The sequence below is a fragment of the Trichosurus vulpecula genome, chromosome 2 (genome assembly GCF_011100635.1).
Source record: "Trichosurus vulpecula isolate mTriVul1 chromosome 2, mTriVul1.pri, whole genome shotgun sequence".
Taxonomy (NCBI): domain Eukaryota; kingdom Metazoa; phylum Chordata; class Mammalia; order Diprotodontia; family Phalangeridae; genus Trichosurus; species Trichosurus vulpecula.
This window is the reverse complement of record NC_050574.1, coordinates 70,118,405-70,140,243: the sequence shown is the minus strand read 5'-3', so window position 1 is coordinate 70,140,243 and position 21,839 is coordinate 70,118,405. Positions and strand designations below refer to the sequence as shown.

General features: G+C 45.4%; 1 protein-coding gene across 1 annotated transcript in view; it reads left to right on the top strand.

Moving 5' to 3' along the window:
* AZIN2 (antizyme inhibitor 2) overlaps window positions 1–21,474 on the top strand; it is a 34,416-nt gene extending 12,942 nt beyond the window's left edge. The window contains exons 7-11 of the mRNA XM_036742667.1: window positions 181–349; window positions 3,466–3,628; window positions 4,723–4,835; window positions 17,881–18,095; window positions 20,519–21,474. Coding sequence (XP_036598562.1) covers window positions 181–349; window positions 3,466–3,628; window positions 4,723–4,835; window positions 17,881–18,095; window positions 20,519–20,651 — 793 coding nt within the window. The 3' untranslated portion in view covers window positions 20,652–21,474. The remainder of the gene's footprint in view (window positions 1–180; window positions 350–3,465; window positions 3,629–4,722; window positions 4,836–17,880; window positions 18,096–20,518) is intronic.
* Window positions 21,475–21,839: the final 365 nt, after the last annotated feature.

Sequence of the window (21,839 nt, the reverse complement as noted above, 5' to 3'; positions counted from 1 at the left end):
CCCTCTCCCCCTCCACTCTCCCTCCTTCCCCTTCAACTCTTCTTTTTCCCCTCCTCTTTCTCTTCCCTCTCCTCTTCCCATCCTCTTCTTCCCCTCCCCTCTTCCCTTCTCCTCCTCCCCTCCTCCCCCTCCTCACCCCCAGTAAGTCCATTGGCTTAGAGCAGAATCCTTTCTCTTTAGTTTCCATGTTGGAAGTGGCTGTTCCTCCGACCCTCAGGCCTTTACTCAATCCATCTCGGATGCTCGCCTGGTGTTTGAAATGGGGACTGAGCTGGGCTACCGGATGCACATCCTGGATCTTGGAGGTGGCTTTCCTGGCACTGAGGACTCCAAAGTCAGGTTTGAAGAGGTACAAGCCCAGTGATCTGTGGGCCCCCTCCTGCCCTCTCAGAGGGTCCTGGTTTTTGGGGGGATGTGCAGAGGCCGTGGGAATAAAATCCACCAAGAAGCCCCAGGTTCCACCCTAGGCCAGCCAGTCCAGCCCAGCCCAGCCATCATTTCAGTTCGGTAAACACCTGAGGTGATAGATTCACATTTGTGACCCCAGGCATGTACTCCCATGATCCCATTTTACCGGCACAGTGCTGGGCACAGTGGATACAAAGATAAAGGAAACCACCCTCAGGAGCTTACATTTTACTGGGGGTGGGGGAGGCACCTCAGGCACCACCTTCTGTGAGGACTTTCTTGCCGCCTTCTGATCTCTGCTTCTGACTTCCTCCTTCCCCTCCCCCCAAATCACCTTGTGTCTACTTGGGTTTACCTCTCCCAATAGAATCTAAGCTCCTTGAGGGCAGGGACTGTTTTCATTTTTCCTGTTTGCCTCAGTTTCCTCATTTGTAAAATAAGCTGGGAGAGGAAATGGCAAACTACTCCTAGTATCATTACCAAGAAAACCCCTGCTGGGGCCGTGAAGAATCAGAAATGACTGAACAACAACAAATTGAATTCAACATTTGTCAAGTGCTTATGGGTGCCTCTGAACACTATACTTGCAAGTGGTGCATCACTCCATGGTCCTTTTCTTAAGGAGCTCACAGCCTGGGAAAAACAGCATATGTTGTCTCTGACAGGCACACAGAGTTAAAAGATGCTATTTTTCCATTCATTATAATGGGGGAGAAGCAAAGCCAGCCCAACACTTTCCTCTACTCAGATGGTTTGCCTTCCTTGTCTCTGTTTTTTTGCTGCTTTTGCTGGAGTGGGGCTGCAGGAGGGTGGAGTCCCCCATTGGCCTCCTGATCCTTGGAAAAGCTATCCCACCAGTGGTGGGACCTGGAACTGTAGCAGCTGCCCCTTCTTTCCCCTGAAATCTTGTGGCTACAGGGGTACCACTTGAAAAGGAATACTTTAGGGGCAGTGAGGTGGCACAGTGGATAGAGCACCAGCTCTGAAATCAGGAGGATCTGAGTTCAAATCAGGCCTCAGACACTTACTAGCTGTGTGACTCCAGGCAAGTCACTTAACCACAATTACCTCCAAAAACAAAAAAAAAGGAAAAGAAGTACTTCAAGAGGTCCCTCATCCCATCGGTTTGGATATTCCTCCATCACAATCCTTCCCATGCCCTGTCAGCCTAAATATAAATTATCCCTTTTGAGACAAAATATTATACTGGTCAGTATTTTTTTTTTATAGTCAGAGGGTCTGGACTTGAATCTTAACTCTGCTACTTGCTACCTAGGGAGTTTGGTTGAGCAAATCATAGGCTTCTATTGATCCAGAGCTGGAAGGAATGCTAGAGATTATCTCCTTCCAGCCCCTTCATTTTTTACACGAGGAAACTCTGATGCTCCAAGAGACCTGCCCAATGCCATGAAGATTTGAACCTAGGTCCTTTGACTACAAGTCCAGCTCTTTCCACTGGTGCCACATTGCCTCCCTAGTCAGTAACCTCTCTGGATTTTAGTTTCCTCATCAATAAATGAGGGGGTTGGAGTCAGGGGTCTCTAAGGGCCCTTTTCATTTTTAAATTGACAAATGAGTTGAGAACTGCCTAGACTTTTTCTTGGAGAGGGGGTGCTGTTGGAGGGAAAGGACCCTATTACAGTGACTCAGTGTGGTCCCACCCTCTTCAAATTAACATTTCTATCAACTTGGCTGATGGGCATAGTTGGCAGGCTCATCAGATTTTCAGGTTTCTCAAAACTGGGCGGGGAGGATAATGAATACACTGGATAACGGACTTCGGGCTCCAAAGCATCTATGCCCAGAGTCAAGTGATAGGCCCAACAAGTACAGGCTGGGGAGACTTTGTCTAGACTGAATTGGGTGTGAAAACAATTTAGTGATCGCATATGCCCAGTGTGGGTCAACATGGCGGTCAAGACAGCTACCAGGGGCGTAGTATCCAGAACAAGGGAGATCCTGCTGTACTCCGGTCTAGTTAGATCTCATCTAGAGCACCATATTTTAGGAAAGATATTGATAATCTGGAGTCCATTAGAGGAGGTTTGATATCAGGAAAGATTTCCAAACAATTGGTCCGTTGTTTCAGTCCTGTTCGATTTTTCGTCACCCCATTTGGGGTTTTCTTGGTAAAGATAATGGAGTAGTTTGCCATTTTCTTCTCCAGCTCATTTTACAGATGAGGAAACTGAGCCAAACAGGGTTAAGTACCTTCCCCCAGGGTCACACAGCTAGGAAATGTCTGAGGCAGGATTTGAACTCAGGTCTTCCTGACTCCGTCCACTCTATCCATTTTTCCACCTAGCTGCCCCTTCCCAACAACTAGAGCTATGCAAAAGCAGAATGGGTTGTCATGGGAGGTAATGGGCTCTCTTCTAGACTCAGGGCAACAAGGGGCCTGGAGACCAATGCCATGAGTACTTATTGAGGGAACTGGGTAAGGTTTAGCCTCGAGAAGAAAAGACTGAGGGGAGACATGACAGATGTCTTTTAAGTATTTGAAGATGTCTTTAAATATTTTTGTCATAGAGAGGAGTGATTGATTAGGTTCTGGAAAATCACCGGATTTTGACTTGGGGAAGATCTCAGGGACTTCTCAGTCCAACCCCCACTTGAAAGGAGTTTTCACTATCATGGGCGTACCTGACCCATGGTCGGCCCCATCAGCCTCTTTGCTTACAGACTTCCAAAGAAAGGGAATTTCCCAAGGCAGCTCGTTCCACTTGGGGACAGCTCTATTGTTAGGATTTTTTCCCCTGATGTCAAGCCTAAATTTGCTTCTTTGTAATTTCCACTAATATTGGACAGTTTTAATACCTCTTTTGCAAATTCTGCTTGGCCCCAGGTCCCAGAATTATCAACTATGGGGCAGGGGAGGGGTAGCTTAAAAGGATCCCTATTCTGGTAGGGATTGGACTAAGTAATCGCTGAGCTCCCTTCCAGCTCTGAAAGTAGAATTTTATTTCTAGATGGAATGATTTCTGAGTTGGGATTTTCCTTCTGGAGGGATCTGATGGCTCATTCACCATTTCACTTGTCTTCCTTTCCTGACCCCAGATGGCTTCTGTGATCAACTCAGCCTTGGATATGTACTTTCCTGAAGGCTGTGGAGTGGACATTCTGGCTGAGCCTGGACGTTATTATGTGGCCTCTGCTTTTACCTTGGCCATCAGGATCGTTGCCAAGAAGGAAGTTCCATCAGATCAGGCTGGCTTGGAGGGTAAGTTGGGTTGGGGGCTTGGATGGTGGGGAAATGGCCAAGGAAGCTTGGTGCCCCTGCCCTTGGGAGGCTCCTCTCATGCTAGTTGGGCTTGTGTGCAGGCACAATTTCAGTGTGAACAGAATACATGAACCACATGCAGAGGGATGTGAGATGACAACAGTGCTTGGAATTGGCCAGGATTAAATTGGGAAGGCTGCCTGGAGGAGAGGTAGCTGTTGGGCAGTCTTTAGAAGGATTTGTGGGAACCTGGCATGGCAGAGATGAGAAGAAACATACTGATCATGGGAACCCAGACCCGGTAAAGGAAGTGGGAGACTCTTCCTACTTCTGCTGTTTTGGGGTTCTAACCCCCTTCTTCCCCTACCTCCCAAGCATATTGTGAAGGTCAAGATAGTGGATACTAAAAGGTATTTGAATATATAGAGCACATGCCTGGGATGGAAGAGGATGTACTTTCCTCTTTGCCTACCCTTGAGCCATAGCATCACAGGATTTAAAACTAGAAATATTATAGGATCATAAAGTTAGACCTGGGAGGAACCTCAGAGAGCATCTAGTCCACCATTTTCATTTTACAAAAAGAGGAAACTGAGTCCCTGAGTCCCTGAGAGGTTGAAGTGACTTGCCCATAGTCATAGAAGTAATAAATAAAGCTGGTATTCAAACTCAGGTCCTTTGACTCCAAATCTAACAGTTTTTCCGCTGCTCTACGATACTTCCGTAATCTCTCAGGAAAAGGACCTTAGAGAACATCTAGCTCTAGCCCAACCTCTCCATTTTACATATAAGGAATCTGAGGCCCAAGGACATAAAACAGCTTGCCCAATGTGACTCAGGTAGTCCATCCCAAAGCTGGGATTTGAACCCGGGGCTCAAGATCCATTGACCTTTCTCCTATGTCATGCTTCCTCTCCCTTTGAAGATGACTGGCAACAGCTTGGCCTCTTGGGGAGAGGGGAACCTGGTCAGCCTGTAGGGACAGCGTACTGGGAGGGGGATCCATCATTGCCCTAACTCCAGGAAGACTCAGGGAATTTCCCTGGCCAGGGTTCTGACTGCTCTCCCTGACCCTCTGACCTTCCCCTTCACAGAGGAAGACGGGGCCTCTCCCAAGAGTATCGTGTACCATATTTCTGAGGGTGTCTATGGAGCCTTCAACTGTGTCTTCTTTGACAACGCTTGTCCCATGCCCATCTTGCAGAAGGTAAATGGAATAGGCTGGGAGGCTATTTTTCCATTAAAAAGTTAACTTTTAAAAATCTTTTTCATGTAGGCAGAAATAATAAGAGAAAATATTCCAGCCAGGTTCCTTGATAGAGATGCTGCCATGGGACATCTGAGCACTGTTGTCCCTAGGAAGGAGTCCCCCATCTCTGTTTATTTCACAGCAGAGCCTTTTGGGGAGGGCCAGGCGTATGTGTGCAAGACAAACTTTAGGGGCAGCATATACACTGGAAACATGGTTGGAGTTGGAGTCAAGAGATGTGGGGAAGAGTCTTGGTACTAATACTGGCTAGGTGTGTGACTTTGGGCAAATCATTCAAGCTCTGAGCCTCAGTTTCCTCATGTGTGAAGTGCAAATAATGATGCCTGGACTGCCTCCCTCCCAGGGTTGACATGAAGAAATTACCTTGTAAATCACAGCGTTTTAGAGGCAAAGGATGCTTAGGACTGGAAAGGAATTTGGAGATCATCTTTAATCCCCTTAATACTCTCCTTCTTCTCCACCCCCTCTCCCAGGGCACAGGGCCATAGGATTATAGATTGAGGTCTGGAAGGGACCTCAGAGGGTATTTAGTCTAACCCTTCCTTTTATAGAGGAGGAAACTGAGGCCCATCCACAGAAGGGTAGTGACTTGCCCAAGGTCACACAGGGAATCAGTGAGAGAGCCAGGATTCAAACCCAGGTCTCCTGAGTCCAAGTCCATTGTTTCTTTTTGTTTCTTCTCACTCCCTTAAAGTGTTGCAGAAAGGTGACCTATTAATTCTTGCCTAAAGGAATGAATAAAGCATGAATTAAGCACTCAGCAGTGTGCCAAGCACTACTTTAAGCTCTGAAAAATCAGATAGTCTCTGCTCTCAGGGAGCTCATGTTCTAATGGGGAGATATGGCATAGGGAAGGTTTCAGCTGCAAGTCAGATGGGAAGGTCCCCTGATGCTCAGTGGGTAGCAGTAAATTAGACGTTAATGCCTCTCCCTGAATATCATTTCTACTGATAAAATCTTATCAGTTTCTGATGTTGAGCCATTGGACAGTAAGAACCAGGATTTGAACCCAAGTCTTCTTACTACAAGCCTAGCACCCTTTCCAGCACACCAAGCGGCCTCCTCTTAATGGTGGGTATAGAGCAGGAATGTTCCTTTGCTTGGGTTCATTTGCTTTTGACTAGCTCCAAAGGCAGGCAAAACATATATTCTCCAAAGAATGGCTAACCATCGTGCAATCTCTGCACAAGCCACCAGGTGGCACTCCGAGCCATGAACTACCAGCGCAAGTCTAGAGGATCTTGTCCAGGTCCTGAGCCCCTTTGTGGTTCGACCTTCCTTCTTGAAGGGGCCAATGGCATCCCGAGGGTGATATCTTGACTTGCACATGAATTGGATTTGACTGAGGCAGAGCTGTGCAAAGTTCTCAGCCTCATGCTCTCCTCCAGAGTCATCCTGAGTCGCTTTGGGCCAGGTTCGGCCTCATCTGGTTCAGGATGTGACATAATCCAGCAATGACTTGTGGTTGGCTCATGTTCCCACTGCCGTTAAGATTCTAGTCTTCTTTCCAATTCTGTGTGGCTCGAAAGACTTACATATGGTTTAGAGAATACATGGACTAAAGTAGCCATTTGAAATGAACAGCTTTGGCTTTAACATTTCTGAGTTTCTTAGCAGCCTCTCACCCCTGGTGAGCCCCCAACTCCCCATCCACTCAGAGGTCAAAGGCAGAAGGGGTGGAATAATTGGTTCACCAGATGCAGTGTCTCACTATGACCGTCACACATTCTGACTCCCGGAGTGCTAGCAGTTGCTTCCTGGATGGTCCCCAGGCAAAACCTGGAGGGAGGCCAGTGATTTAGCAGGATTCGAGGTCATTCGTTGGAGGCTCAGCATTCAGGAATAGTCATCACTTGGGCCTGCGGGGCTCCTAATAAGTGGACTGAGTTACCATCTGGTGAATTCATGCTGTGAGCTTCACTGTCTCTGCCACTTCTCTCTCTGGAGGCATTTGGCACATTTCCTTTAAAGCAGGTGACTCTTCATCAAACGTCCCCACTTTGGGGAGACAAAGAACGATTGACTCTCTTTACATAAAAACTCTCCAGGCAATTCAGTTTCACATTGCCTATTCTTTTGGGGCTTTCAGGGTTGGGACGATGAGGAGGGAAAGAAAAAAAAAGACCGTTCAAATCAATCACAAACAATCTAATAACAATAAAAAACAATGTTATTACAATTACAACATTTATTACAATCAATCAAATATTAATACTGATACAATAACTAATTAATAATACTTATTCTAACTGACATTTAAAAAGCAGCTTTACAAAGTGCTTTATGACATTAGTTCATTTGATCCAAAAAACACTCCTGTGAGATAGGATATCTATCTATCTATCTATCTATCTATCTATCTATCTATCTATCTATCTATATATATATATATCTTACTTACTGTTTTCCTCATTTTACAGCTGAGGGTTAAGTGATGTGCTTGTGGCTACATAGTTAATTAGTATGAAAAATGGCATGTAAACTCTGCCTTCTTCTGACTCCAGGTCTAGCACTCTCTCCGCCACACTGTGCTAACCCTCTGGAGTCACATGTTGGCTCAGTAGGAATAAGAGCTAATAATCAGAGCTGTGCACAGATGGATGGGTGACCTTGGGAGGTATTGGGCTGGATGATCACTCGACCAGTCTTGGAGGGGGTTCCTGCTTTGGGTGGAAGGTGAGATACAAATTAGACATACATCATTTGAAGTGATTTCGGTTTTTCGATCTTAGCTGATTATCCAAACCAAGATTTCATATCTAAAACTCCCCAAGCCCTCAGCTAGATGTCAACGTTTAAAAATGTCTCAGTGCTCCTGCAAGCGCTGTTGAAGCTTAGGTAGAATTAGCTGCCTGAGCCCCTATCTCCAATCTGGCATTGCTGAGCTGCTCTAACTACATGGCGTCTGATCCTCGGCTGCTCGGAAACATAAGTATTCTATGAAAGGACTCCAGGACTTTGAGCTGGAAGGGGGAGCTTGGGGCAATCTAGTTCAATACCTTCATTTGACAGGTGAAGAAACTGAGGGCCAGAGATGGGAAGGGACTTGATAGGGTCACTGATCTAGAAGTTGAAGGGACATTAGAGATCATTTTGTCTAACGTAATTTTACAAATGAGATTGAACCCCAAAAAGGCTATATGACTTGTTCGAGGTCCCACAGTTTGTAAATAGTAGAGCCAGAACTTGAACTCAGGTCTCCTGATTCTAAATCCAGTGGTTCTTCTGCTTCAATTACGATTTGTCAGAAATTGTGGTGTTCATGTGTGACTCGTGCAGCATCACCAAAAGAACATTAATATGAGCTGGCATTTACATAGTGCTTTAAATTTTGAAAAGCAATTTACAGATGTTATCTCTCTTTATTCTTGTAATAACCCGGGCAAAGTAGGTATTATCATTACCTCCATCTTTACAGCTGAGGAAACTGAGGCAGACAAAGGTTAGGAGACTTTCCCAGAGTCATACCGTACTAAGTATCTGAGGCAGGATTTGAACTTGGGTCTCCCTGATTCCAGGCTCACTGCTCCATCCACGGTGCCACCCACCACTTCTATTATTAGAGTTAAATATTAGGGTTAAAAAGATCGAATTATCAGAAGTGTAATTCAATTTCTCAAGTACAGTACAACTCACAGTTGTCATCCTTGACCTCACCTATTGTCCATCTTCAGTGCCTGACCACAGTATAGGTACTGATGGATTAACTCAATGGGCTGTCTAGCCAGCTGCATGTCACAGTCTAGACAATAGTGGTTGTGGATCTCAATAAAGAAGTAACATGGAGATATTTGCGGGCTTGATGCAATCAGCACGAGGTCATCCATAAATGGGGGCTTCTTGAAGGAACCCGCTCTCTACAGGGAATCTGTCTTTCATTTGGACGCTGTCTAACTTGGCCAACTTCTCTGCTCAATATCTGCCATGGAGGGTGCAATCACAGTTGTAGCCAGGGGTGTGCAGGACCTAACTGGACCCAACTGGCTTGTAGAGAGCCGATGGTTAAATTTTCAGTGTGAGCATTTATATCTTGGAAATTGGTGACTCCCACAAATCAGGGCTTGATTTATTGTTTCGTTGATTGTCTAGACTTCAGAAAGTGTTAATAAAGCAGATTAAACTTAAAAGTATGTCCTTTGCACTTTTTCTTCTTCTGGGGAGCCTGCTGTTAAATGTTTACCTATGCTTGCAGCTCCCCAAAATCACTGAATTTTCTAGCTTGCTGCCCCTCTTTCCCTCTCTTAGCCTGTCTGTCCAACCTCCATTCTATCTCTTGGCTCTTCCTCCTCAAACGAAGAAAAGAGTGGACAGGCTTTTTCCTGCGGCATTGGTCTACCTTGCTGATTCCAGAGGTTCCTGGAGCACATGCTAAAGACCTCTGCCAGCAGAGGACTGGCCTTTAATCTTTTCACTACAAAATTGATCATAGGATCACAAGTATGGGATTGGAAGGGACCTTGGAGGTCATTTATTCCAACCCCTCCATTTAACAGATGAGGAAGCTGGAGCCCAGAAAGATTGAGTGATTTGCTCAAGGTTACACAGCAGAGTTAGGGATTGAATTCGGATCTTTTGGATTCCAAATAACTACCAGCGATCTCTGTGTGTGCTGTGTGGCCTCCTATTCAGTAGATCATTGAACAAAATTATCTCTGGTTGCATCTATCAAGGAATCTTGTATTATATACTTAGGAGACATCATCTTGGAGGACAGCCTCAGTTTTATTCTGCCAAGAAAAAAAATATTCGTATCTTTTGTTTTTACCTTCCCCTCTCCCCTTGCAGAGAACCATCCCTTTGTAACAAAGAATTTAAAAAAAAAGAGGGGACAAAGAGGCAATTCAAGAAAATTAACCAATACATTCACCAAGTCTGACAATATATGCCATATCCCACACTCATAGTCCCCCCCACTTCTACAGAGGGAGGAAGGCATATTTCCTTCTTTTTTTTCTCTCAGACCAAGCTTAATCATTATAATCACACAATGTTCAATTTTGTTTTGCCTTTACCTTTACACTGCGGTAGTCATTCAATAGACTTTTTCTAAAGATTCTGCTTGCTTTACTCTGCATCTGTTCATAGAGCTCTTTCCATGTTTCTCTTTAGTCTTTATAGTCATCATTTCTTATAGTACAGGGCTATTCCATTACATCCATTGCATCAGAATTTGTTCAGCCAGTTAGTTTAATTTGTTTTAGCCATTTCTTAGTTTCCAGTTCTTTGAATCCTGACTCAGCAGATTACTGACTGCAATTAACTTACTCTCTCAGTCTCACCTCCCTTATCTGTAAAATGGGGGTAACAGTGCCTACCTCCCTGGGTGGTTGTGAGAACCAAATGAAATAGTAGGGTGCTTTGCAAACCTTAAAAGGCTGTATAAATCTGAGCTATTATTATTCTTTGCTACTACAAAAAGTGCTGCTAGTAATATTTCAGTGTATATGATATGAGAACTTTTTTGACTACCCTCTGAGTAAAATACTTTTAAAAAATAACATACACTAACTATAGTGTGATCTTTTGCTTGGTACATGATGGGGTTTTACTGGGGAACACCTTTGGTGATTGCTTGTTTGTGCCTTGAGTACCTTCAATGAGTGTGGGCAGTTCTTATAATTGTTTCTCACCCCTATATAATGGGAATGAACTACACAGTTCATTCTGTGAAATTGAATTGCACCCAGCTGATTTAGACATGACTCGCACACTGCTAACTGGTCCTCCCTCTCTCCTTCCATCTCTCTCTCTCTCTCTCTCTCTCTCTCTCTCTCTCCCTCTCTCCCTCTCTCCCTCTCTCCCTCTCTCCTTCCTTCCTTCCTTCCTTCCTTAACTGCGATCACCTGTTCAGCATTAACCCTAATGCTGAACTCCAGCCTCAGTCTTTGGGTATGTGTCACCACATCCGAATCCTTTTCCTTGTTGTTCAAATAGCCAGTTTCATGTTCCGTGACGTTGTTTATCTAGTACCTCATTGTTCTCTTCTGGAAGCAAATACTCATGATACATAGGTGGGAGATCTTGGAGCCATCCATGAGCCTTGGGCCTCTCTTGTTGCTGACGAATGACATTTTTTGCCGTATTTTCCCCCACTGTCTTCCCCTTTGCTCACATTCACATCACCAGGAATCTGTGCACGTGTTAGCTTGGTCTGGAGATGTTGCTCAGTTACTCCTAGGATTTCTCTACCTCTTGGCCTCTGCAATAGAGGCAGTGGGTGGTAGTGGATAGAGTGCTGTGCTGGAATTCAGGAAGACCTGAGTTCAAATCCTGCCTCAGTCACTTACTAGTTGTGTGACCCTGGGCATATCACTTTAACTCAGCCTCAGTTTCCTCAACTATAAAATGGGGATAATAATGGCACTTAACTTCTAGGGTTGCTGTGAGGATCAAGTGAGATAAAGTATTTGTAAAAAGCATTTAGCTATTAGTGTCAAAGGTAGGCACAGCAAACTGTCACAGTCATTTCCTTGTCTGTTCTTTGCTTTTTGTATTGTCTTTGTGAGCCATTCAAGAGGAGAAAAACAAATGTCCCGTGAAATGCAATTTCTCCTTGACTTTGGGAGCAGACTTGGTGAAGTTGGTTCTGCCAGCACCTTTATTTTTGCTCCTCCAAGCAGAACCTATGAACTGTCTTTCCTCCTAGTAGCTTCCTCCTGTGTCCTCTCCTGCATCAACAGCCAACATGCCTCTATTGACTTAGCCCAGTTCCTCTAGTAGTGTTTAATTTTATTTGCTTGTTGAATGAAGAAGCTCATGTTTAGACCCTGGGAGTTCAGTTAATATTTTATAGATGGTCTCCAAACCATGTGATCACCCCTGTCCCCTTTGACCACTCTGACACCATCACTACAGAAGCAGAAGGGGGCCCCATCAGACTGAGGGACATTTTCTATTTTTCTTGGTTCCATGGGTTGCTGTGGCCAATGAATTCACCCAGTGGCCAGCCCATTTTTGGTGAGCTTTCTAAGCCTAGCCAGGCTGACCCTTAGGTGACAGACACAGCCTGTATGTACCCTGAGCCTGTCAGAGTTTGTCTATGAGGACCAGTGTTAAGGCCTGTGGAGGTGTGGTCCCTTAAGAGGTGGAAATGCTAGGTTTACCAAGACCTGTGCTTCCCATGTGGAGCCCCTGGATCATTAACTTGGGCAGTGCCAATGGGTCCACGATAGTAAGGGAATGAGGGGTGACCTTTATGAAGGCGGGGAGCTATAAAACTGGACAAGGAGATATGAACCAGACATCTTAGTCTCCCAAGGTTAAGACCGTATCAGGCTTAGTAGGGCCAATCCTTTTAGTATGGGGGCCACAGTTGCCTGGCCTAGTGGGATAAGAGAAAACATGAAATGTCAGTAGAACAAGACTCAAGGGTGACGCAAAGGCTTGAGGGAGTGTTATCTAGGGCCAGAACAGATAGACAAACATAAATCTTAATTGATTCGGGGATCAAAGAAATCACTTAGAGGAAAAAAATCAGATGGAGCCTCTCTACTCTCTCCCTGTGGCTTTTGGTACTCTGGCATTGATGTCAATGTCCCAAGCCTTCAGTCTCCTGAGTCAATTAAGTCTGGAGGATGCTTTTAGTACCTTTTAAGGAAAAGAACTAGCCCAGTCTGCATTGGAGGTGGGGAACTCGGGTATATGTTCTCTGGAGTCAATTAAGTCTGGAGGATGCTTTTAGTACCTTTTAAGGAAAAGAACTAGCCCAGTCTACACTGGAGATGAGGGACTCTAGTATATATCTCTGATCACAACAACCTTTGTGGGGAATGTTCTGGGTAATGGGGAAAGACTCTTGTAGGGAGGTGGCACTTAGCTGAGTCTTAAAAGGAAGTCAAGGATTCTAAGATACGGAAGTTTAAGAGGGAGAATGTTTCAGGCATGTGGGACAGCCAGTAAAGCATGGAGATGGAAAATTCAATTGAATAAATATTTATTAAGCACCTACTATACGCCAGGCATTGTACTAAGTGCTGAGGATACAAAAAGAGGCAAAAGACAGTCCCTGCCCTCAAGGAGCTTACAATCTAATGAGAGAGACAGCGTACAAAGAAATATATACAAAGCAAGCCAAATACAGGAAAAAAGGAAATCATTTAGAGAAAAAGAGCTGAAATTGAGAGGGCTTAGGGTAGGCTACCTGTCGAAAGTGAGATTTTAGTTGGATCTTAAAGGAAGCCAGACAGGTCAGTGGTCAGGGTAGAGGAGGGAGCAACAGTGAGTAATTCAGCATCACCAGACAACAGAGTATGTAAAAGGGAGTTAAGTGTAAGACTGTAGAGGTAAGAAGAAGCTAATTTGTAGAGAAAAGCTGTTGCATTTATTGAGATGAGATCAATGTTATTGATAGTTTTTGCCTAACGGTTTTTCTTTGTTACAAGGAAGAAGGTTCAGAATAGTGGAAGCAGGGGGGACAGAATACACTCAGATGGCTGTGATTTTAAAATAATGCATAAAATAATACAACTTATTAAAATTATATGGAAGAGGCATCAAAGATGAAGATTGGAAAAGGAAGATGGGCCAGCCATGTTGGTTGAAGTAAAGATAAGTGAAAAGCCTGTATTACTTCCCCGATGTCCAGGCAAGGTTGAGATCTGTGGAAAGGCCCCCAGCTCTTTGTTGGGGGGGGGCACCTGGGAAGGATTTCCAAAGGGATAGACAAGAAGTTGGATAGGATGAGGAGATATAGAAAGGTTTCCATCTGGATTTGTGGAGGGGTTTAGGCCAGACTTCACAGCCTGGAGTCTAGGTTGGGAAGGATTTCTCCATCTTTGGGATGCTCTCAAAGACCCCTGCAGAGGCATAGATCCTGGCTGATCCCCCAGACTGACTGAACTCCAGGCAGCTCCCAGGACTGAGGTCCCACACATGTGCATATGGGCCCTGCTCCTGAGTGTGTATGGGGTCCTTAGTATACCTGGCTTAGGTATTTCCACCCTAGTTTCTATAAATGGCTCAGATATCCCAGACCTGGCCATCCTCAGACGGGGGATATACTCTTCTCACTAGAATGTTGGAGGTTTCTTTCCTAGCTACCCCAAGTTTCCCATCCAAAAGGAACACAAATGATAGGATAGCATCATGAACTTGGAGGATAGCACAAGTTCTAGAAAAGTGAGACTCCTTAAAGAGGGAAAAGGAATTATATTACTACCCTGATCTACTGTGTTTCATTATGTTGTCTTTGTATTTTCTGTGGGGTGGAATAAAAGGCTATCCTATGTCCATTATATACATTGTTACCTTGAGTGCTTGTACAGGAACAAAAGACCCCTTCCTCCGTATTGATAGAGACTTAGTCAAAATTGGGAAAATCAGATTGATTTTATTTTGTTATTAATTTCATTCTGTACACTGCCCTCATTTTTGTAACTGCTTAAGTCATGTTTCATTTGACTCAGAGTTAAGTTTGGAAATTCAGCTTTTCTGTAATCACTCATTGACTCTGAGTTAAGTTTAGAAGTTCAATTCTCCTGCTAATCACTGTTTTTTTCTTGCCTCAAGGAAATCTGTTATCCTTGCAGGTGAACACCAGGGAGTCTGGTCTGTTATCCAAAGTAGTCTGGTCCACTGTCACTAAACTGTCCTTGCAGATGGACTCATACAATGAACATTTTTTTAATTTCAGTGTTTTCCCTCTTAATTATTTCCTTTCCCCCCTGCATGTAGCTTGTTTTGTATATAGTTGTTTGCGTGCTGCCTCCCTTGTTAGATTGTAAGCTCCTTGAGAGCGGGGACTGTCTTTTGCCTCTTTTTGTATCCTCAGCACTTAGTACAGCACCTGGCACATAGTAGGTGCTAAATAAATATTTATTGAATTGGATTTATTGAACAGAGGGGTTGTTCCTAGCCCTGCATTCCCAATTTCCAGTCAATCATATTGTTCCTCATACCTGTGAATGCTACGAGCTTTGTAGCCAATCAGACTGTTTTCCCCATTTATGACCTTGCTTTCTAATCTGGATGCCCCTCCTTTTATCTATAAAAGAAAGCTGTCTCAGCTCTCTCCCTCTTTTGGCTTGCTGAGGAGCTGAGAGACCATCTTTACTGGTAATTGCTGGCTTTACCAATGCTTTGTGTCTCAGCTTACCTTAATTTTCCATCATAACACTAGACTTGAGCTATATTTGAGCTTTATTCTGAAATTTCCTAGGGGTCATTCTGAGTGAGGGGCAGTATGATCCTGAGGAATGACTTTTGGAGAGGCCTCAAGATTGGACATGGTCCACTATAGTTTAGAGCCTGAGGAGTTGGACCACGGATTACAGGTGGAACAGTTGAGACTAAATAGTTGTAAAATCTTAGCAACCACATGACATACCAACATAGAACAGACATCCACGGCTTTGTTGGAGTCGGCACATTTTTGCTAAGGAGAACAAATTATCCCCATGGGGAGGCAGACTGGGGAAACTGTATTTGTCTTCATGTCTTTCTTTGGCTGTCTGGTTGTCTTCTGGTAGGGCTTGGTGCCATCCCTGCTTCTCAAGGGATTAATGTTCAGATACACACTGAGTCTGATGAGGAAGTCTTCTAGACCCCAATTCTGATAGGTTCAGGGGTGTGCTAGAGCCAGCTCAAATGGCTTTAGAGAGCTGATTGTTAAAAATCAATGACTGTTACAAATCAGGGATTAATTTATTGTTTTGTTGGTTGCATAGGCTTAAGAAAATGATGGAAAAAGTAATGCAGGTTAATCTTAGAAGTTTATCATGCATATACCCCGCCCTGCCCAACCAATCCCTGAAAGCTGGTGGTTAAACATTTCCCATCATAGCCCTGGATAGCAGTGCTTAATTTGTGACTTCATCTTTTACTCTAGCAGTGTGCCTGAGAGCTCAGATACAGTAGCAAGTAGGATTGGATCAGGCTGGTGGTGAATAGGTTAACTCTGGCACGGGGAAATCTGAGGTGAGGTGGGAATATACCTGATGTATGCAAAGAAAGTGGAAGGTGGAAGGCAGACATGCCTTTTAGGAAGGACACTAAGAAACTAGAGAGCATCCAGGGAGGGCCACCAGGCTGGCATGGAACCTTCAGATCATGCCATACGAGAATCGTGATGGAGCCGGGGAGGATTAGCCTGGAGAAGAGAAGACTTCAGGGTGGAGCATGAGTCATATCCAGCTCTTTGAAGGCCTGCCATTTGGAAAATGGATCAGACTTGTTCTAGGAATCTAGGTAGTGCAGTGAATAGAATGTTGGACCTGGATTCAGGAAGCCCCGAATTCAAACTTGGCTTCAGACACCAGCTGTATGATCCTGAGCAAGTCATTTAACCTCTGGCTGCCTCAGTTTCTTCAACTATAGAATGAGGATAACAACAGCACCTAGCTCCCAGGGTTGTGAGAACCAAATGAAATAACATTTATTAAGCACTTAGTGCCTGGCACATAGTAGGTACTAATGAGTGCTTACTCTTTCCCCTCTGCATTCTTGCCGCCGAGATTGGAACCTGGAGCAATGGGTGATAAATTTAGCCTCACTGACAAGGAAACATTTCCTAAAAGTTAAAGCTATTTGTAAGTGGAATGGGATCCTGAAGAAGATGGTGGCTTCCTCCTTACCAGAGCTCTTTAAGCAAAGGCCAAATGGTCGTTTGTTGGGTTTACTATGATGAGGATTCTTTTTTGAGGGGTCTGGATTGGGCTTATAAGGTCACTGAGGTCTCTTCCTACTCTGAAATTCTGTGATTTAGTTATATAAGTTGGCTCTTATGAGAAAAGAGGTTTTCTGTTGGCAAGGGAAATGAGGTGAGCTGGGTACATAGGTGGGGCCAGACATAGGACTATAAACTAGAAAGGACCAGCTATCACTTGCTGTATCCATCTCTTACTCATGGGGAGCAAAAGGCCTGGAGAAATGATTGTCTAGGGTCATGATGCTAGTGAGTGTGCACGCATGTGTGTATGCATGTGTGTGTGCATATGCATGTGTGTATGTGCACACGCATGTGTGTATGTGTGTGTATGTGTATATCTGGGTGTGTGTGTGTTGGGGAGGGTCAGGAGGCAGGTGTGCCTAGGATGGTATGGTAAAAGAACACCAAGTTTGGAATGAGAGGCCATTACTAGGAAGAAGCCATCCTGGTTCTGTCGATCATGCCTCTGCCACTTATAAAATTGTGTGATCTTGGGCATGTCACTAAGTCTTAGCTCCAGCCTGAATCCTGTTTGCCCAGAGGAGGGTGGAGCCCATCACACTGAGGTGGGTCCCCAGTGGGTGTCCTCCAACAGTCCCAGCCTTACTCTTCCTACCTACATCCCACCAAGATCCCCCTTTCCCAGTAATATGCCCTATAGCCCCCCAAGCCTTTCCATCTTTTCTGCAACTGATCTTTCCTGTATGTATCTCCCCCAATTAGAGTGTAAGCTCATTGAAGTCAGCCACACTGTCTTGTCTGGCTTTCTGTTTGTATTTTTAGTCTTCTTTTTGTTGTTCAATTGTGTGTGACTTTTCATGACCCCATTTGGATTTTTTTTTTGCAAAGATACTGGTGCAATTTGCCACTTCCTTCTTCAGCTCATTTTACAGATGAGGAAACTGAGGCAAACAGGGTTAAGTGACTTGCCCAGGGTCACGGAGCTAATAAGTATCTGAGGCCTGATTTGAACTCACAAAGAGGAGTCTTCCTGACCCCACCTGGCACTCTACCCACCGTGCCACCTAGCTGCCCTTTTAGCCCTTAGTACAGTGCTTATACATAGTGAACACTTGATAAATGCTTTCCCTCTTTTCCATTTTCTTTATCTGCAAATGAGGGGTCCTATGAAGTCCCTCCTAGCTTTAGGTCTGTGATCCTGACTCTCAATTCAGAGGTCTTTCCAGTCCACTCTCCTGTCTCTAAGTTCTCTGGGCATCAGTGGGGATGATTTGGTTTTCTCTGTCATCTACCAGGTCCATTGTTTGGCTCTTGTCCTGAGGAGGGGTATGGTGGGCCTCTCTAGTGACTGCTACCTTCCCCCTCCCATGTCTGTAGAAACCATCTCCAGATCAGCGTGTGTACAGCAGCAGCCTCTGGGGCCCAACTTGTGATGACTTGGACCGTGTGGCTGAGGGCCTCTGGCTGCCAGAACTGCAGCCAGGCGACTGGCTCATCTTTGAGAACATGGGAGCCTACACCGTGGGCACGACAGCCTCCTGCAGTGGGCGCCAAACCTGCCAGACTACTTACGCCATGTCTAGAGTCACCTGGTAAGGGGATTGGAGTTGGGATGGAGAGGCAGCTGGTGCAAAATAACCTGCCATTACTAGGAGCTGCCATCCTGGCTCTAGCAAAAACTGATTAAGTGTATTGTCCTTGGACCAGTGGCTCTGGGCAGAATCATAGAATCTCAGCATTCAAAGGAACTTTAGAGGGCATCTAGTCCAACCTGTACCAGGAAGCCCCTTTATAACATCCTTCACCGAGGGTTGAAGACCTCCAATGAGTGGGAGCCCATTCAGCATTTGGGCAGCTCTGTGGGGAAGTTACCCTTCTGAAGGGAGTTATCCCTTTTCCCTATGACAGTCCTCCAGATATTTGTTCCTGCAAAGCTTTTTCTTCTCCAGGAGAAACATTCTCAGATCCTACGCTTCCTTCGTTTGTCATATCCCTCCTAAAATACTAGTCCCAGAGACCACCCCAAATCTAGTCTGACCATGGCAAAGCCTTATCTCTCACTTTTAGGATGCCATGCCTCTCTTAATGTACCCTATTGGGCTAGCTAGGTGGCACAGTGGATAAAGTGCCAGACCTGAGGTCAGGAAGATTCATCTTCCTGAGTTCAAATCCTACCTCAGACACTGGGTTGTGTAACTCTGGGCAAACTTAAGCCTGTTTGCCTTAGTTTACTCATCTGTAAAATTAGCTGGAGAAGGAAATGGCAAATCACTCAATCTATCTTCCCATCCCCTTGGATTCCTTATCTGTTCCCTGAAGTAAATATTCCATTTTCTGCTCTGTGCCTTCTCACCAGCTCTCTCTTCCATTTCTGGAATATGCTCCCACCTCATCACTGCCTGTTAGAGTCTTTAAGGCAGAAGTGTCAAACACTGAGCTGAGCCAGATTAAAATGTCACTGAGAAATAGTTAATGAAATAAATAAATATGCAACAGAACAGAGATAATGTTAATATGTGGTTTTCTAAGTCAATATATGCCCAAAGGGATCTTTATGGACAGTTTAGAGCCCCTCTTTCTATTTGAGTTTGACTCCACTGTCTAAGGCTTAGCTCAGATGAGAACTCTCTCTATGAAACCCCCTCTGAACTCCCTCCCCTAGCTTGTGATGCTCTCTTGCTTCTCAAATTGCTTATCTGTGGACATAATGTGCTTAGGATCACAGGATCCCAGATCCCAGAGGTGGAAGTGTCCTTAGAGTCCGTCTATGTCAATCCCCTCAATCTAGACTGAGGACACTGGGCTCAGAGAAGGGAGGAAGTGACTTGCCCAAAGTCACACAGACAGCAGAGCCAGCACAACAGAAAGTACTCGAGAGCAAGGCCTGTCTTTTACCTTTCTTTATATCTCTCACACTTAGCACAGTGTACACTGTTGGAGCTTAATACACGTTATTGACTGACTGGGTGTGGGGCTGTGGGTCAAAGTTCCAGCCTGGTATTGACCACACCAAGGTGGAGAATGGCAGTCAACAAGCATTTATTAAGCGCTTACTCTGTGTCAGGCAGTGTGCTAAACTCTGGGCGTAACCCATGGGATGTGGTAGAGGGGAAAGGACTGGATTTGTAGTCAGAGGAACTGGCTTTGAATCCAGGCTCTGCTTACCTGCTATTTGTGTGACCTTGGGCAAGTTACTCCCCCTGGGACTTAGTTACCTCACTGCTGGGATCTTATGAGCCATTCCAGCTCTGAATCTGGGATGCTCAGATGATGTCTACAGTCCCTTCCTGCTCTTAATGACATAGGCAGTGGAGAGAGTGCTGGAATGAGAGTGAGGAAGACCTGAGTTCTAATCTTGCCTCTGGGCAAGTTACTTGACCTCTCTCAGACTCAGTTTCCTCATCTGTAAACCCCAGACAGCAAGAGTACTTACCTCACAGAGCTGTCATGGGGATCCAGTGGTGACAGTACTTGTAAAGGGTTCTGTCCTGTCGTTGTTAATCCTCTGTTCTTAGAGAGGACCACGACATCAGGGAGGTGATGCTATGACATGTAAGTGAATTGGATTTAAGTGAGGGAGGGCTGTGCAAAGTCACCAGCCTCACTTCCTCCAGAGCCATCTGGATCCAGTGGCCAGATGTAGATCAGGATGATGGGAGATGGCCCCGGTGCCGTGGGACACCTTGCTCTTTTTAGGCTAAGATCTTTCCCAGCTCAAAATCTGACTGAGGCAGCACCTCATGAGTTTGAATCTGGCCTCAGACACTTAACTAGCTGTGTGGCCCTGGGCAAGTCACTTAACACTATGTGCCTCAATTTCCTCATTTGTAAAATGAGCTGGAGAAGGAAGTGGCAAGCCACTCTGGTATCTTTGCCAAGAAAGCCTCAAATGGGGTCACAAAGAATCAGACATAACTGAACTGAATATGTGCAGTGATGAAAGTGTTCTGGAAGCCTTAAGGAGATCTCTAAATGCTAGTTACTGTTGTGATTATTGGGCCTCTCTCACCCACAGGGAAGCGGTCCGAGGCAGGCTTCTGCCATCAGAAGAGGATGCAGAGGACATGTGTAAACCCCTGTCCTGCGGCTGGGAGATCGCAGACACTCTGTGTGTGGGCCCCGTCTTTGCTCCCACCAGCATCATCTGAGCTGCCCTCCAGTCTCTGTCTCTTCCCTCTGTCTCTTCTTGGCCCTGCTCCCCTACCTGAGAATGGGTCGGTGGGGGGGGGGGTGGCGGGCTGAAGCGGATGGATGCCTTCCAGGGAGGTGGGGGGAGAAGGTGGGGAACCTCTCTGAGGAGGCAAGGACTCTTGTGACCTCTGGGCCCTGTCCCTCCAAACCCCGCCTCTAGTGTTTCTGCCCTGTAAGTAGACCCAGTCTTACAATCGCTGTAGTTAAAGTATGCAACATAAATCCTGTCCCTTCCAACGGTGTCTGTGTCCTCTCCAGCGCCAGTCAGGTGTGTCTGCCTTCCTGGTCTGTCTGTCTGTCTGTCTGTCCTGTCCCTCCCCTCCCCCTGCTCCCACTTATCCTCTTCTCTGTAAATACATACTAATAAATAACTAGGTTTTAATATCTTGAGCAGAGTTGTGTCTGCCACTGTCTGGGGGTGGGTGGGCCAGTGCCAGCATGGCCGTGGGCCAAGGTGGGATCTGAGGCTGATGGGGGAGCTCTCTCTCCTCTCCACCTTCTCTTCACTCTAGCCCAAGGCAGGCCTGTCCTGCTTGGTCGGACACTGTTTGGATTTGTAGTAAGAGGGACCTGCTGCACGTGTGACCTTGGACAAATTCTTTCCTTCTCTGATCCTCAGTTTCTTCATCTGTAAAATATTAGACTAAATGTTAGACTAATTGGACTAATGTTAAACTAAATGAATATCTTTTTTCCTATATCCTCTTGTCTCCAGGATTTCACAAGGGTTATTGATTTAAAAAAATTAATTTCTCATGATTAAAGAATTATATGCAATTATGTCTTTGTAAATGACCTCAATTGAACTGGAACAGGGCTGGGGTGAGGGGAGGGGTTTTTCTGTCTGACATGGGATCTTAGCGGACAAATCCACATACCAGACCTTTAGCCTTACAACCCACAGAAAGGGCAGAGCTAAGGGAAGAGAGGCAGCCAGCTCCCTGAGAGGCCAAGAGAGCTCTGCAGCTGCCCAGCATCCCCTCTGATGTCAAGTGGCACATCTTAGCTAGGAAGGGTGTATGCTGGATTGATAGCACCTAGTTTTTACTACTGAGTATGATCAGGTGCAGTGGATAGAGTGCTGAACCTGGAATCAGAGAGACCTGAGTTCAAATCTGGACTGAGACACTAGCTGTGTGACCCTA